Source organism: Schistocerca serialis, chromosome 1, assembly GCF_023864345.2.
Source record: "Schistocerca serialis cubense isolate TAMUIC-IGC-003099 chromosome 1, iqSchSeri2.2, whole genome shotgun sequence".
Lineage (NCBI taxonomy): Eukaryota > Metazoa > Arthropoda > Insecta > Orthoptera > Acrididae > Schistocerca > Schistocerca serialis.
In genome coordinates, this window is record NC_064638.1 from 917,710,538 (window position 1) to 917,727,009 (window position 16,472).

Sequence of the window (16,472 nt, forward strand, 5' to 3'; positions counted from 1 at the left end):
GGCACCTACCCTCTTCTTAATCCAGCATTACACAGCTCTCATTCCACCAACGCACTCAATTTTTTTACTTATCTCCTGTTCCACTACCTCTCCCGTCCCCCCCACCCCCGACCACCTCCTTCTGCCATCCATCTAACCTCCCAACTGCGCCTAGCTACACTATACTCTCTCCACCTAGTCCCTGCACAATCCCCAGCAGCACTTCATTGTCCCCCCTACCCTACTACCCCTCCTCCTTCCTGCCCCAGCCTCCCTCCTTACCCCCACCCTGTTGCTACTCCTTTCATTCACTGCTGCTGCTGCTAACAGTGTACCTTCAGCTGGCAGAGACTGCAGCTGTGTGTGTGTGTGTGTGTGTGTGTGTGTGTGTGTGTGTGTGTGTGTGTGTGTGTGTGTGTGTGTGTGTGGGTGGGTGCGTTTGACAAAAGCCTTGTTGGACGAAAGCTTATTTATTTTTTCAGTCTTATTGTTGTGCCTATCTGCGACTCAGCATCTCCACTAAAGGGTGAGTGGCAACCTTCCTTTTCATAATATTGTTACATTCCATCCTCGATTTCTCACTGTTTGATTAGTAATAATAAAAGTAACCAGACATCTTCAGACTTAGATATATAATGGGATTGCAGTTTAACAGCATTTACAATTTCTCTACTTTACTACAAGCTGTCTCCAACCAGAACGTTCTATTGGAGATGGAATGCAGCTGCCTTCCTAAGATGTTTGAAATGACACACACAGTTATAAGAAGACTCATAATTTAACATGGAATCTGAACCATAATGCAACTTGACATTTTTTTATACATACACATCATTTCCTGGGGTGAAAAAAAGCAATAAAGTGAGAGAGGAGAAAAAAATAGAAAAGAAAAAGAAAAAAACCTATGATGAACTGGAGACTGAATGCCAGAACTGTGGATTTGTAGTATGACACTCAACCAATTCGATGCCGAGCCACACACCATCCTTTGCCTTCCCCCTATATATCCAATCCATCATAACAATAAAAATCATTTAGGAATATGTCTCATGTGAGAAATTTTTCTATTATATTAAGTTCAGAATAAAAACTTGTTATGGATTTACCTTGTGGCGTTGGACAACCTTATTTATCTCAATCGCCTGCATAACCTTCTTGGATTTCTCAACAAAACGAAGTGTGTTGAGAGTCTCAGCCATGTCAAGTTCTGAAGGACTTACACACGCTATCATGGCAATCATATTATGAATCTGTAAAGAGCCTTTAACGGCAAGATAAAGACAAAATACTATATGACAAACTTATAAATACAAGAACTGTTACAAAGGAATATAAATTGATCCTGGAAATGAACCCAGGATATCCAACATTACTAAACAAAATAACAACAATAAATTTAATTAACTAATTTAACCACATGTCAATATACAACTCTCCTAGGAGACTGTATTTGTACACATTCGATAATCGGTGCTGCACCTAAAATGCAAGGCTTGAAGGTACACTTTAAGCGAATAATGAAGTTGTAGACAACTGCAAGTGACATGTAGGGCTCTATCTGCAAAAGAGACCGTGAGACATCCCCCCCCCCCCCCCCCCCCCCCCCCCCCGCACACGCGCGCGCACACACACACACACACACACACACACACACACACACACACACACACACACACACACATATATATATCAGAATGTGTAGATTTCCGGCTCACCTCCCTCCCCCTACCCTGAAGAAATGTGTAAAGGACAAATTTGTGTGTGTGTGTGTGTGTGTGTGTGTGTGTGTGTGTGTGTGTGTGTTTTATAATGAATATTAAATGAGATTCTGAGATTGCAATACTGTGGTTGCATGTGGATTACACTGGTTAAAAGAGCCATGGCAACTGCAGTCATCTAGCAATGAGAAGGTAGACCACAGATACTGTCAGACATCAATGCCATCACTTGCACAGAAAAAAAGCAACCAGCCAGAGCTGGCCACTAAATTTGAAGGCCATTGTTATTACAACTAATGTAATGAATAAAATCACTGCCCCTTTGCCTGTCTGGGGATCTTGGTAAAAAAATTTCAAAAGTGTTAATCCTGAGCAATCATCCTGAAGCACAGTTATGTATCATATTCTAGACTCTTATATTAATACACAGTAAGGTAGGAAACAGTGCACTTCACCTCTCAGACATTACAAAATATTGTGTAAAATGACAGTGGGAGAGCTGAGGGCAGGTTAGAAGGCAAACCTGAAAAAGGAAGTCTTCTCTCCTCCCTGGCAGGAATAAAAGTTGAAGAGCATTATAAGATTTGCTCTGATTTTTGTTTTATTCTTTTTGGGTAGGAAGTGTAGGTCAGACTTTGCAAAAGAATTAGTGGGGTATTAAGTTGTTTTCTATTATTCAACACCTTGTCGACCAATGTATAAAAGTTTGAATAATAAATAAGTAGAGGTCCAGTACCCCATGTTAATTTTCTTAGGTCCAGTTAAAAAGAAAAATATTTAAATTAGCAAATGGTCAAGAAACATCATTTAAGTTCAGGTAGTCAGATGTAAATTAATTTTAAAATATTAATCAAAAGATTTTAGATTTTTTTTTGTCAGTGAAATAATAAAAGTGCTATTTATTATTTTTAATGTGATCCTTTGTACCTTGCCATTAGTACCAATATCCATTACTTCTCTTAAGGTTAAGTACTACTCCATTGGAAACCAAGCAGTCAAGGCCCAATAAAACTCTCAGTTTAAAATCCACTACCAATAACACGGATAACTGGATGTGCATTTCTCCTCAACCTGTTTTCTTTTGGAATGAGGTGAACATTGGTTAATGTGAATGAATGAGATTTCTATTTTTCCTGATTTTCCACACAAAATCCCTAAGATAATATACTAGCTTCACTTCTGGTATCCACTAACAGATGTACTATTTTAGAATACCATTTATTAATTTCTTATAAGAACCAACACATTACCTTCATTCATAGAGGAAAATACTTCTCCATTATTCATAATATCTTATTGGTCAGTGTTCTACTCTTACAGATCCATGCACAACTAGCAGGTGATCCACTACTGCAAAGGGTTATCGAATTACTTATAGATATCATGAGTATTCAAAACACCTGATGAGACTGTTTACACAATTGCACATAATACACACTTAAGTACAAGCTCCAATCAAACCACTAGGACACCACATTTGGCGCCCTCTGACTGATGTGAATTATAGTAGAGCAGTGGAAAGAGAGCGACTATTGCAAAACAAGAAAGATTTTGCGACGAAAATAGAATGGTTGCCCTTGACAACAGACATTAACAAGACTATTTAAAAAAATTAGAAAAGAAAAGAAAAGAAAAATCTACTTTGGTAGAGCGAAGTCATGAAAAATTGTTTATTAGCAGTGGGAAAAAGCAAATGTATCTGACTACAGTGAATTATCAACAAAATACAAAAAGGAGTGATGGCACCCGTTGATGAAACACAAATTGCTGATAACAAAAAAGCGAGAGCAGCCGACCAAGCAGCTTGCTGTCTAAGAAAACGTGTCCCTGCTTTGATTATTCATCAGGGAAATCTATGCGACGAGACCACTAAGACTTTGCTCCACGGCACCAACACCAGACGACCCACTGCTGTTTCAGTCCAGCCCACAAATCCAGTGCACTGATAAGTGACAAAAAGTTTTATTAGTAGTTTGAGCAGGATGTTGTGATAGTCAATAGTATCACGTAAAACTTATTTACAAAGGCAATTGAATTGTAAATGACAGTGACCCTGCGAGTGGGAGTGTCTGTGTTTACACAAAAACATAATCTTTAAGAGTATATTGTGTATCTGTGCTCATGTGCCAATAATAATATGTAAAATGGCATCATAAATACTGATAGGCCTCTGTGATTTACTATTTGAACTAACAAATTAGTTGATACATGACATTTTAAGCAAAATAACACACAATACCACAAATTAACTGAAGAGTGAAAGAAAAAAGTGTTTGCTAGCATAGAAAATACAAAGACTAGTTCAGAAAAGCTGGTAAACGGTTTACATATCCGTATCAGTAAATAGAGGCAAGAGAAAGTAGAAACAAACAATAGAATTTTAGACTTACAAAAGTCATTAGATTCATATAAAAGGGAGGCTGGAGACGAAAGGACAAACAATGTGGTTTTGTGAGGAACAAGGTACGAGAACAGTTCCTAGAATTTAACAATACTTTACTACAAATGAATGAGAACAAGTAACATCAATTCTGCAATGTGCATGGCCAGGTGAGAGACATCCAAAAATGGCTAGAGACTTTAGGGATTGAAAAGGACACTAGTTTGGAGGAAAAAATGAAAGCTATAGTTGATCAGAGATATCATGAATAAGATTTTATCTCCAGTAACACATCTCATTTGGAGGAAGATGCTTTGAAGACAGAACAAGAATTTAATTAATTGTGGGATGAAATAGAGAAAATAAAAGGTGAAGCTAGAGAAAAGCATAAGATTGAATACTACTGTGGTACCAAATGAAACTTCAATTAGGGAGCAGCACAAATTTGGCAAAGCAATTCCCTAATTGTCACAACCCTTGCCTCAATGTTGGGAAGATTCCACAAAGGTAAATCCTGCATTGAGTTATCGGACAGGGATGTGGCTGAATGGGGTAAAGCACATTCAGAAGAATTCAGATCAAGGGACGACTTTCAGGAAATCTTTAAAACAAAGTATTGGTCTGAGGCTGCATAGGAAAAATTAACTTTGGACCTACTAGACCCAAAATATTTTATCAATTCTTGAAGTAGCTATTAGAAATATATATAGTGACATCTGACCAGGGGGAAGTATTTAAACAACCAACTGGAGAAAATACTTACTAAAAGTACTCGTGAGGAGACCCCCTTACTTTGTTAGAAAATAAATATAGTATTGAGGTTGGTCAACAGTAAACAATCTTTTTATGTTCTATTGGAGGTTTAGATATTTCAAATATGAAGCGAGGGGAATTCATATGAAGGGACAATACATCTCACAAGGAACATGAGAACAACCGACACTCAAACAGATTTCAGAAAAGAAAAGAAACTAATTTCTCCAATGTCAATAATGCTTCACAATGATGTAATAATAAAAGGAAGTGGGAACAACAAAACATAATATCACATATGTTTGTATCCAATCATGCTGGAAACAGAGAATGTAAGAGCAATAAATGTAACATCAAGATACGTCGACGCCACAGAACAGATGCCCAAATGTTGGGAAACAATACAAGTCTAGGGGCCGAGGTCAGGAGGTGGAACATTGTAAATTCATTGAAACCTTAAGGAAACCATGGCCTTACATGGTCTGTGTGTTGTAATGCATGTAAGGCACCAAGTTAGTCAATGCATTACTTCAACTTTTCCTTTTCCTTACACTGATTCTTCACTCTCTTAATATTCTTTCATCAACAAATCACTATACTTCTACTGTCCTATCTTATTACTTAAAATACATTACTGAGAAGAAACATATAAAGAAATACTGTAAATGTACCTGCAATGAAAAATGATGAATAACCCTTATTAAATATAAATATATTTTATACCTGTGGATATCAGGTAGCATGTAATGCTCTACATTAAAGGGAGAATAAGATAATTGAGTTCTAACTACAGGGAAAATCTACAACAGTGCAATACCATTACAATTACAATGTCTTGACAAGTGTGTGACACCAACTTTCACACTCATCGTATGAGGACATTATTATTTATCTTTTATACAATGTGCATATGTGGGGTTGGTTTTAAATATATTGTATAGGGGCTCAGTGAACAGAAGAAACAACAGGCTTGAGACTAGTGGCTTGGAAACATGGCTGTTTGAGGACACAGGCCTAATACGCGAGTACAAACACACCTGCACATACACTCAAACACACTAACAAGTAAATACTAACAGATACAAGCAAGAAAACACTTATTGTACTGAGGTTGCTTTTGATGTTAGCTACATCATCTTTGTGTAGGGCACGGGGAGAGAGTGGAGGGAACATTACAAAAGTAAGCCAGGTTCTTAGAAGGAAGTGAATGCTGTGCTAACATCTTAAATATGCAGATAACAGTTAACTGAACAGGAGAAACAGGGTATGAAATTACTACAAAGCAGCTCCATTGTTAAGATGGTAACACAGAACACCTCAACGGAGAGGAACAATGTAAAGGTACTGGCAGAAAGAACATGAAATATCTTTTAAGAAATTAAGGGTAGTGTTATGTAGGAGGATGAGACCCAAATTAAAACAATATATGCAAGGAGGTAAGGTGCTCCACGAAGTAGTATTAAGGGCAGCAAAATGTGTATACATACGGAGATTAGGTGGTAAATAGCCTAGGTGGATGACCTGGGCAGGCCTTAAAAAAAAAGTTTAAATGGAATCACTGCTGAGATGACCTATGCCTCGGTAAGATGGACTCAGGGACAAGATGATCTGTAGGGAGTAAATCAGATTCGATATAGAACACTGACCCATAAGGTATCATGGATAATGCAGGAATATTTTCTTCTCTGAATGTAGGTAATATTTTGGTTATTATAAGAAATTAAGAGACACTATTCCAAAAGCACCATCCAAACGACAAAGCAGTATTAATTGCAGTGATAATTTTTGCAGGAGAATAACAAAAGAGTTACATATTATGATGTAAAGAAATGTAAGTGAAAACTTTCACACAAGTTCCAAAATTGGAATATGGTTCCTCATACAGGTACCAGAAAAATAAATTAAAAAAAATATATGTTCTGAAAAATGTGCAAAGGTATACAAATATTGTAAAAAATAAACTGAAATCGAATTATGAAGTTTCTATTTCCTCTTGATCTCAAAAGAAAATAATATGAGTAGTATTAAAAGACATGTGTAAAGTGTCAGTATCAGTAATAAAATATTAAAAAGGCGTTAAGTTATTCAAGAAGCACTACAAGCTCAAGAGAAATGAATGATTCCGACATATTTCACCTCCATGGCGGGATATGTAGTGTCACAGGGAAATAGCATGTCACACTCAAGGTTTAACTTAGCTGACAAAATATGTCTGAAGTTAGGAAAGGAGAACAGACAGTTCACTGTGTGTGAAATACTGTGTAGAGATGGAGTAATCTACGGAAGCTGTATGTCTGGGGAGCAAAACAAGTGTTAAAACATCACCACCTGCTCTGTGATCTGGAGCCGCTTACTCCTTATTCCGTGTTGGTGCTGCACCAGAGATGAGCTCAGCACATGGAATAGCACCGTGTACGATAATGTGCAACCGGATTCTTCCTGTGCAGGGATACCAAGTGGTGTCTATCTAGACCTTGGCTGGTGATCTGTCACATACAGAGCATTGTCTGCTCTGGCAACTGTAATATTAAATTGATGTTCTGCAAGGTGTTAACATAAAATATTGTTTATTATGTTGAAGAATCTATAAGTTAGACTGATGTCTCGGTGTTTGTTGATTTGGTGATGTTAGTTTGACAGCAGCCTATCTTTCAGCTCAAAGCACTACTGCCAAATGAGGAAGAACAATCAGCACGGCAGATTGGAACTGAGCAGTGAGTCCAGTTGACTACTGCAAACGGCAAACGAACTATCTACGGAAATTATGAGTTTTCAGATCACCTTATGAGATGGTGTAGGCACTTGCACATTCTACGCATGTAAGTACAAGCATCAACCAAACCACAGGTTCCAAAAGAAAAAGGTTGAGGAGGAATTCACATCCAGAAATCCAAGTTAGTAGTGACGGATTTGACACTGAGAATTTTATTGGGCCTTGACTGCTAAGTTTCCAATGGAACAGTACTTGACCTTAAGAAAAGTAATGGTTACTGATGCTGACAGTAAAGTAAAAAGGATAACATCAAAAAAACACTAAAGGCAGAAATCAGAATTCTGAATCAACTAGGAACAGCTGTAGAAGTCAGTAATTAATAAAGACACAATGCAGAAAAATTGTTAAATAGCCAGCAGTTCAGTAGCATTCACGAAAACAGGGTTCGGAAAGAGAAAGTACAAAATCAATGTGAAGTACCAAAGTGTTGGGAGAAACGCAAAAGAACCAGGTAAAAAAGTTACCGGCAGCAGGAGAACACACATATGAAGTGTGATCGAAATGTAATGGATATTTTCTTAATTTTGTGGCCTTTACACATTCACTTTTCAAAATTTTTTTTTCTTGATATATGTGTTCCAGATGTATGTTTGAATTTTCAGCTGTTTTGGGTATTTAGTTTATTGTTGAGAGTCAAAAAGGTTATACATGTTTTCAACTGCTCAGCGAATTTTTACTTACAAAAAAGATGGATCAAAGAATCTGCATTAAATTTTGCTTGAAAAATGGAATAAACTGCAGCACTGAATTTGAAATATTGACTGTGACTATTGGCAAATCTATTATGAGTAAGACAAGAGATTACAAGGGTATAAATGTTTCAAAAAGGGTAGATAAGACGTTGTAGGTGACAACTGCCTTGGACATCCAAACACATAATCACTGATGACATTGTGGAAGAAGTAAAGAAAATGGTTCTGTAAAATTTCTGTATCACCATCAGAGAGGTTTCTGATGATGTTGGCATGTCCTCTGGCTCATACCAAGCCAATTTTTTCAGATGTTTTGAGCATAAAACATGTAGCAGCAAAGTTTGTTCCCAAACTGTTCAATTTTGACTATAAATTATGTCAGGTAGACATCACTCAGGAACAGCTGAATGATTTCTTTGATTATGATGGGTTAGTGCAGAGTTCTTACCTTATGGTCATGCATCAGTAAGAAATACTACCTGAACCAATGTGAAGAAAACAACCAGAACTGTGGCAAAAACATTTACAGGAATTGCCTCACAATAATGCTCCCACTCAGACCTCATTGCCTGTTTGTGATTTTTTGGAAAAAAAAAAAAAAAAAAAAAAAAAAACCATTATATTGTCTCAGCCACTGTATTCATCAGATATGACCCTCCTGTGACTTCTTTCTATTCCTGAGGCTGAAGAGAACCATGAAAGGACTTTTTTTGTGACCACTGATGAGATAAAAACAGAGTTGCTGAAGGAGCTGAACACCACAATGAAAAGTGAATTCTAGAAGTACTTCCAAGATTGGAAAACAAGCTGGCACAAGTCTATTATATCTGAGGGGGAATTACTTTGAAGTCGACAAAGTTGATGTTAGTGAATAAATAAAGATTCTTTAAGAAAAAAAAATTCCCATTACTTTTTGAGCACACCACATAAAAGGGTAGAAATTTGCAAGTTTTTGAGCCAGTGCCACCTTCTTCTGGCAGAAGGGTTGACGGTGAAGGAATAGGGATGAAAGTAGAAGACTCCCCTGACCCGTGGTTCTGATCAACTTTTCCGAAATCTCTCCATTTCCTAAACCTCAAATTGATCTGAAAAGTTGATGAAACAGTTAAGTTGCTTCTAAGAACACATCGTATGAAGCGACATTCCCACTGGCCAGAGTTAATATCCCAACTTGAAATCGTTTTAAAAGATTTGCCACACTTTAGCACAGGAATGGCACCCTGAGAAATTGTAAAGGGAGGAATAATAGGTGAACCAGTATTAAAGGAATCTGTGAATAGAATGACTTGAAAAAGAAACCATAAATGAAATTGTTAGAAAAAATTACGAAACAGTGCACAATAAATAATACAACCAGTATTGAATGTAACAAATGTTAATAACTTTAAGACAGATGAGACAGTATATGTTAAAAGGATTAATAAGAGCAATAAATATGGGAAGGAAACAGAAATTCTTTCAACTGTTTAAAGACCCATATATAATATTAAGAATCCCTCATCCTGAAGTGGTAATACACTTAGGTGACAAAAAGTCATGGGATACTTCCCAGTATCATGTTGGGCCTCCCTTTGCCCAGCATCCTGCAGCAACTCAAAGTGGCATGGACTCAACAAGTCACTGGAGGTCCCATGCAGAAATATTAATCCATGCTGCATCTATACCCATCCATAAGGTTGTGTTGCTGGTGCAGGACCTTGTGCACAAGCTTACCTCTCTATTATGCCCCATAAATGTTCGATGGGTTTCATGTTGGATGATCTAGGTGGCAAAATCATTAGCTTGAACTATCCAGAATGTTCTACAAACAAATTGCAAAAAAGTGTGGCCCTCTTGACATGGTGCACTGTCATCCATAAAAATTCCATCATTGTTTGGGAACACGAAGTCCATGAATGGCTGCAATTGGTCTCCAAGTAGCACTTCCAGTCAATGGTCAGTTCTGTTTGACCAGAGGACCCAGTCCATTCCATGTAAACACAGCCTACACCATTATGGAGCCACCACAAGCATTCACAGTGCCTTGTTGACAACTTGAGTCCATGGCTTGGTGGGACCTGCGCCACACCCAAAGCCTACCTGAAATTGTGATTCATCTGACCAGGCCTCATTTTTACGGTCATCTAGGGGCCAACCAATATGATCACAAGTCCAGGAGACGCACTGCATGCAATATCAAACCATTAACACAGTTACCTAAGTCAGATGTCTGTTGCCATAGCCTACCAATGCCAAATTTTGCTGCACTGTCTTAAATGATATGTTTGTTATACGTCTCACATTGATTTTTGTTGTCATTCCACACTCTGTTGCTTGTCTGTTAGCACTGACAACTCTATGCAAATGCAACTGCTCTCGGTTGTTAACTGAAGGCCATTGGGCACTGGGTTACTTTGGGGAGAGGTGATGCCTCAGATGTGACATTCTCCACACACTCTTGACACTGTGGATCTCAGAATACTGAATTCCCTAATGAATTCCAAAATGGAATGTCCCATGTGTCTAGCTCGAACTACCATTTCTCGTTCAAAGTCTGTTAACACACATTGTGCCACCATAATCACAATGGAAATCTTTTCATACGGCTCACCTGATGACAAATGAGAGCTCCACCAAACAGCGAAGTCATCAGTTCCATCGGATTAGAGAAAGATGTGGAAGGAAGTCAGCCACGCCTTTTCAAAGAAGCCATCCCAGCATTTGCCTGAAGTGATGTAAGGAAATGACGGAAAACTTAAATCAGGATGGTCGGATGCGGTCTTGAATCATCATCCTCCATAATGTAAGTCCAGTGTGCTAACCACTGCACCACCTTGCTCAATAAAGAGAGAGTGAATTGTCAAGCTACTCAAAAAAGAATATAAAAGAAGATGACTGTCTCCACAACAATGACAACTATTTTGTGGCACATACCATAATGATGGGATGGTTGTGACTTTACAATTAAGGTTAGGAAACCAAATCGATCATATCTGCCAGGCTATACGAACAATGGCCACCTTAAATTTTAGTTTTTATTACAATTTTGTATGTATTGCAAGTGAATTTATATAATGGCAGGTGAGAAAAGAGTGAACCAAACATTCTTGCTAATATATGTATCCATAATGTGTTTTCTGTTCTTTTTTCCATCTCATACAGTATAAGCTCTATGTGTAGTGTATATAAATGCAGAGGGAGTGTCGGGCTGGAGGCAGCTTTATAATACAGAAGATGGCTACTACAAAACCCGAGGGGATAATAGAAAGTAATTCTGGTGTCTGTAGTAACTGCACTAACTGGAGGGATGACTGTCTTAAGAAACGAGTTTAATTAGTGTAAGTATTAAAAATAAAACATTAATATGAGGTCATTTTATTTATTGTTGCCAAGTGCATGGAAAGATTATAGAACTGATAGAATAGTTTATGAACAAGTAGGGTTGGCAAATTACAATAAAGGTTTGTTAAGTGAATAGAGGCAATGTTATACTGTCATTTTTCAGGAAGAATAAAGTCACTTACTTGTCACTTACATCAGTAACATGGATACCTTGGAGCAAAAGAAAGTTCTTATGAATTAGGAGAAAGATAATGTGTGGTGGGAGAAGAGTTACGAAGTGATGTTAGGTGAATTCCCTGGATCGATATTTTTGTTATGTTAAGCTGAGGAGCTGATGATGGTAACGGAAGTATGTATGTAATGCTTGGAGTAAACTGACTGTAATTTGAGATGCTTTTAGCTTCAGAGCACCCAAATGAAAAGGAAAAGTTGTCCTAAACAAACATGTTCTGACAGTGATATGAAATAGCTATAAATCAAAGGAAGTGAAATGGTTATCACTTGCTGAAGGTATAACAAATAACTGAAGTACCCAATGTTAACAGATTCACTGACATCGGGAACCGTTTGTATGAGAGAAAGAGTGAATGTATTTTTACAACAGAAATTCGTAAAGGTAATAAGTGCTTCTTGGTCACCTAAAGTTGCAAATGGATTTGGCAAAGTAGAAAAGGGTGAGACACTGGAGAAAATGGTCATTTGAAGAGTTTGTTTGAAAGTTTCATGATAAAATGTCTCGTTATTTTCCCCCCCCCCTTTTTTTTAATTATATAAATGTGACTGATGTTAAAGTTATGAAAGCATATAGAAGAAATGTTTCTACAGAAAGAGTAGTTGTTCTTATCTCCAGTTGAGAAAATTTATGGAAAGGAAAATGATAATATGAGTGTCTGTTCAAAGATACTTAAGTAGTATAGTCAGTCATTAACATTACTGTTGAGGATTATATAGTAATTATTGCTCTATTGTTATGGGAATTGTATTCTGTGACACTGGAAATGGAGGGGGCAATATGAGATACCACTTTTGTCTACGGATCTCTGTGGTTCTTTTAAAAGGAATTTTGTGCTTAACTGGCCATCAGAATATCAAGCTGCCGACTAAAGATTTTTTTAACAGTTGAGTAAAGGACAAATTTGTGTCTTCTAATGTATATTAATTGAGATTGTAATGTTATGCTGCATGTGTACCACACTGCTTGGGACAGCCAAGGCAATTTCTGTGCCATCTATTTCGGTTAAACAGGAGCTTTTAGCTGGAAATGTATTCATTTCGTTAACAATCAAAGCTCATAAACGTGTATTCCATTTATGAGTTTTTCTGTTTCTACAGTATTGTTATAAAAGCAAAATCAATTTGCATACTGTAAATTTAGGGGGGGGGGATGATAATTACTATCGCATAATGATAACTAAAGAGTAAATTACACAGTTGTTTAAAAATTCCACAAAAATAGGTAAAAATCGGCTAAGTAACTTTAGCTGCAAATCTCAAATTTTGTTCGCTTCCTTGATTCATAAGTACATATATAATAAACTTACTGACTGAATTAAAAGCACCATCATAAAATGTCCAAAGTTGCAAAGTTTACAGTTCTATACAGTATATGCAGAATTACCATACATTGCCGAACTTATGCTTAAATTTAACATAAATAATTGACATTTAATTCTGTAGCAAACCATGTAGCACAGAAGTGAGAAGAGAATTTCGATATGGAACATGATTTCCATGACGGCCTGATGACAAGCTCTGAATTACGTTTCCCAGCTCCAGCAGTCCTCTATTGATACATACAGCTTCCTGGAAAGCATCACCACAGGTGCCTGTTCTCTTTGCTCTTTCTGATCCTGCAAGATCTACCATGTGTAACTCTGACAATAGTACATCATTTCTGGGGGAAAAAAAAAAAATTCAGTTAAATATAGGAAGAAAGGTCAAATCACATTCACAGGGCAATAGAAGATTTCTCAAGTCAACTATACATATAGCATGAGCAAAGACTATACTCCTCCAGCATGTTAACCATAATGTCCCATCCTATGTAACACATGATATTTGTTAGTATTATATCGAACACCAGAGGAAGCACATCATGTGTTGTTTCTCACTTAGTTAACAGCTATTACTGGGCTAGATAGGACGAGAATATACGAGTCATAAGTAACTTTCACCAATCACTCACAGAGTAGGAGCTTGTTTTGAGTTATAGATTTTGAAAAAAAAAACACTGCTTGAAGCAACACTAACAAGGTATTATAAATTAAACACAAGTTCAGCTTATAATGTGAAATTTCAGTGTCACTAAATGTAGCATGTTTGCACATTTGTGCTGTGTATGAAGCAGAAATCAACAACAAAAGAATTTACTCCTGTTACTCCATACAAAACTGTAAAAAGAAAAGAAACAAAACAAAATTATCAAAGAACACAGAATTAAGAGATAAGGTATAAAACATGGACAGTTTAGCTTTATGTATGACCAAATTGTTAGTGAATATGAAAAGGACAGACATTACATAAAGACGATGATTCTCCCACCCAATTTTCTTTCTATTAAGGCCAAGATGGCCACAGTTTGGTAGATACTGTATAGTTTATACCTTTCCAAACCAGTAACGTAATTGAGTGGTAAAAGTGGAAAGATCATGAAAATGTTTTTCATGTAAACTATGTACTTGATAGAAGCCTCCCCAGGCAACTACCTTTACCTTAGCTTTTAGGGTGAAATAAAATGTTGTTTTATTACTTGATGGTATTAATTAGTGAATGAGAAAAATAAACAATCAGCTAATGAAAAGAGTAAAGGTAACCACTCACAATATATGAGGGGTAGTTAATGTTCCAATTATCACCTCGAAAAAATGAAGTTATGTTATTAATCTTTGTTTGTTTGCAGTCTGCAGTTCTGGTGCACAATGCATTCCCACACTGCAGTACCACTGCGCACCACTAGAAGAGAAAAAACCAAATGGTGTAGCCTATTGATAAAGTGGAACCAATGAGTGGTCAGCAAGTACATATCCAAGATTCAAGATTGGTGCTCTTGCTAAGCTTACAAACAATGAAATTCTTCAAAGTTAACAAACAAAGAAGACAGGTCTACATTGTCCTGGCCAGAACAGTGTGGAAGTGTATGTTTTCATTAGTTTCATCTGATGAAGGAAATTGTCCTAAAGCATAGTGACAATTTAAGTCTTGTTTATATGCCTTTCAACTGATTAATGGTTCAGTTATTTCATGTGTGGTTATCTTTACTCTTTCTGTTATTTGTTTTCCACCCATGACTTTCTAGTGTCATATTTACTCACAAACATCTGAGCTATACCACTGAAAGTTTGCAACCTCGTAACCTAAAGATCAAGGGAGATAATTTATGGAGTGGTACACTCAAGTTTCCATTGCTGTTTTTCGACTGTATAGAGATCTCAGGTCTGTCATTAGATTTCAGTTATATTCTTTTGACAAGGTACTAGATACCCACTGATGGGATGAAGCTACTGCTTGAAAGTAGCTATTGGCAGTGCTCTCACTGGGACGGTCCATTTAAAAAGCGTGTATTCATTTAAGGACCAGCAGAAGACAGGTGCAGCTAAAAACAATCTGCATACCAGCATAGCTTCTTAGTGCTATCAAGACAAGGATTCAGATTAGACCTTAAATTTGTGCTCTATAGCCTTCATAAAATACTTCTGGCTTGGCTGACAGAAAAAGAGGCCTTACATCATGCTTTACAAGAAGAGTTTGAATGAACTTGTGGAATTTCAGGAACTTTGTTTACACACAAAAAAGAAAACAGAAGAATTTACTCGGCTTACGCAACGGAAACTATTCTCGTACTAGACCTGAGCCATGCAAAGATACAAGACATGTTACACCTTTACCATACATTCTATCTGTGTTTCACACATTTTAACTTGAAAGTGTAGAACAAGAAAGATGATAGTCGTTTAGTGGAAGAACTCAAATAAAGTCAATATGCACCACCCTGCAGGCATTTAATGGAACATAATAATAGTTAAAAATCCCATATTTTAGAAGCAACTGCTAAATTTTATTACAATATTTAATAAATTGTCTTTACAGTTTATGTATGTTATTGTATAGTGGGCATGCTTCTGTTAATACTATTTGTAAAGCTTTTCAATAAAGTTATTCCACTTAATGTTAAATACACATTTTGTTGATGGCAACATTGGTATATGTTAATTTTATGATGATATAAGTACTGAAACATGTGTTCCTGTGAAAACACTGAAAGCATTACTGGTACAAATGGGGGGAGAGGTCCCTCCAAAATTGTTAAATATGAATCATAATAAAATACATCACAAAATACACTACTCTTTAAACTATAAGTAGCAACAAATAAAATTGGATACATTCAAAATGTAAAAACTTACAGCATTTCTAATAAAGCCTTAAATATCTCAAAACTACATTTTTTGCTTACACCACAAATGTTCTCAACAGCTCAGTTATACGTTGTTGGATTATATTTATCAAATTTTGTTGTAGATTAGGATTTTAAAAATCGAATTAGGTAACAGGATTGTCACAAGTTTCCCCAAGTGAAATTCCTTGATGTTTCCCTGATTTCCAGATAAGATTTAGCATTTTTCCCTGATAAATTTTGAGATCTCAAGGATAAATAAAGACATAAGTTGACAAAAATGTAAGGACTTCCATGTCTCTCCCCCGTTTTGTTTTAGGGCGCAAAAACAACTAGGATCAAACACGCCCATGTCAAAACTGTGAAAAACAAAGACAAATACATGAGTTAAAAAAGACTACACGTCAATCCCCAATGACAGAAGAGAAGACACCTAAAAACAGGAACGTGGAGAAAGGTCTCT

General features: G+C 36.7%; 1 protein-coding gene across 7 annotated transcripts in view; it reads right to left on the minus strand.

The window, feature by feature from the left end:
* LOC126412234 (kinesin-like protein Klp61F) overlaps positions 1-16,472 on the minus strand; it is a 298,109-nt gene that overhangs the window by 120,258 nt on the left and 161,379 nt on the right. For all 7 annotated transcript variants that reach the window (XM_050081728.1, XM_050081745.1, XM_050081762.1 and 4 more), the window contains 2 exons: positions 13,299-13,510; positions 1,086-1,240 (listed from right to left, as the gene is read on the minus strand). In XM_050081728.1, coding sequence (XP_049937685.1) covers positions 1,086-1,240; positions 13,299-13,510 — 367 coding nt within the window. The remainder of the gene's footprint in view (positions 1-1,085; positions 1,241-13,298; positions 13,511-16,472) is intronic.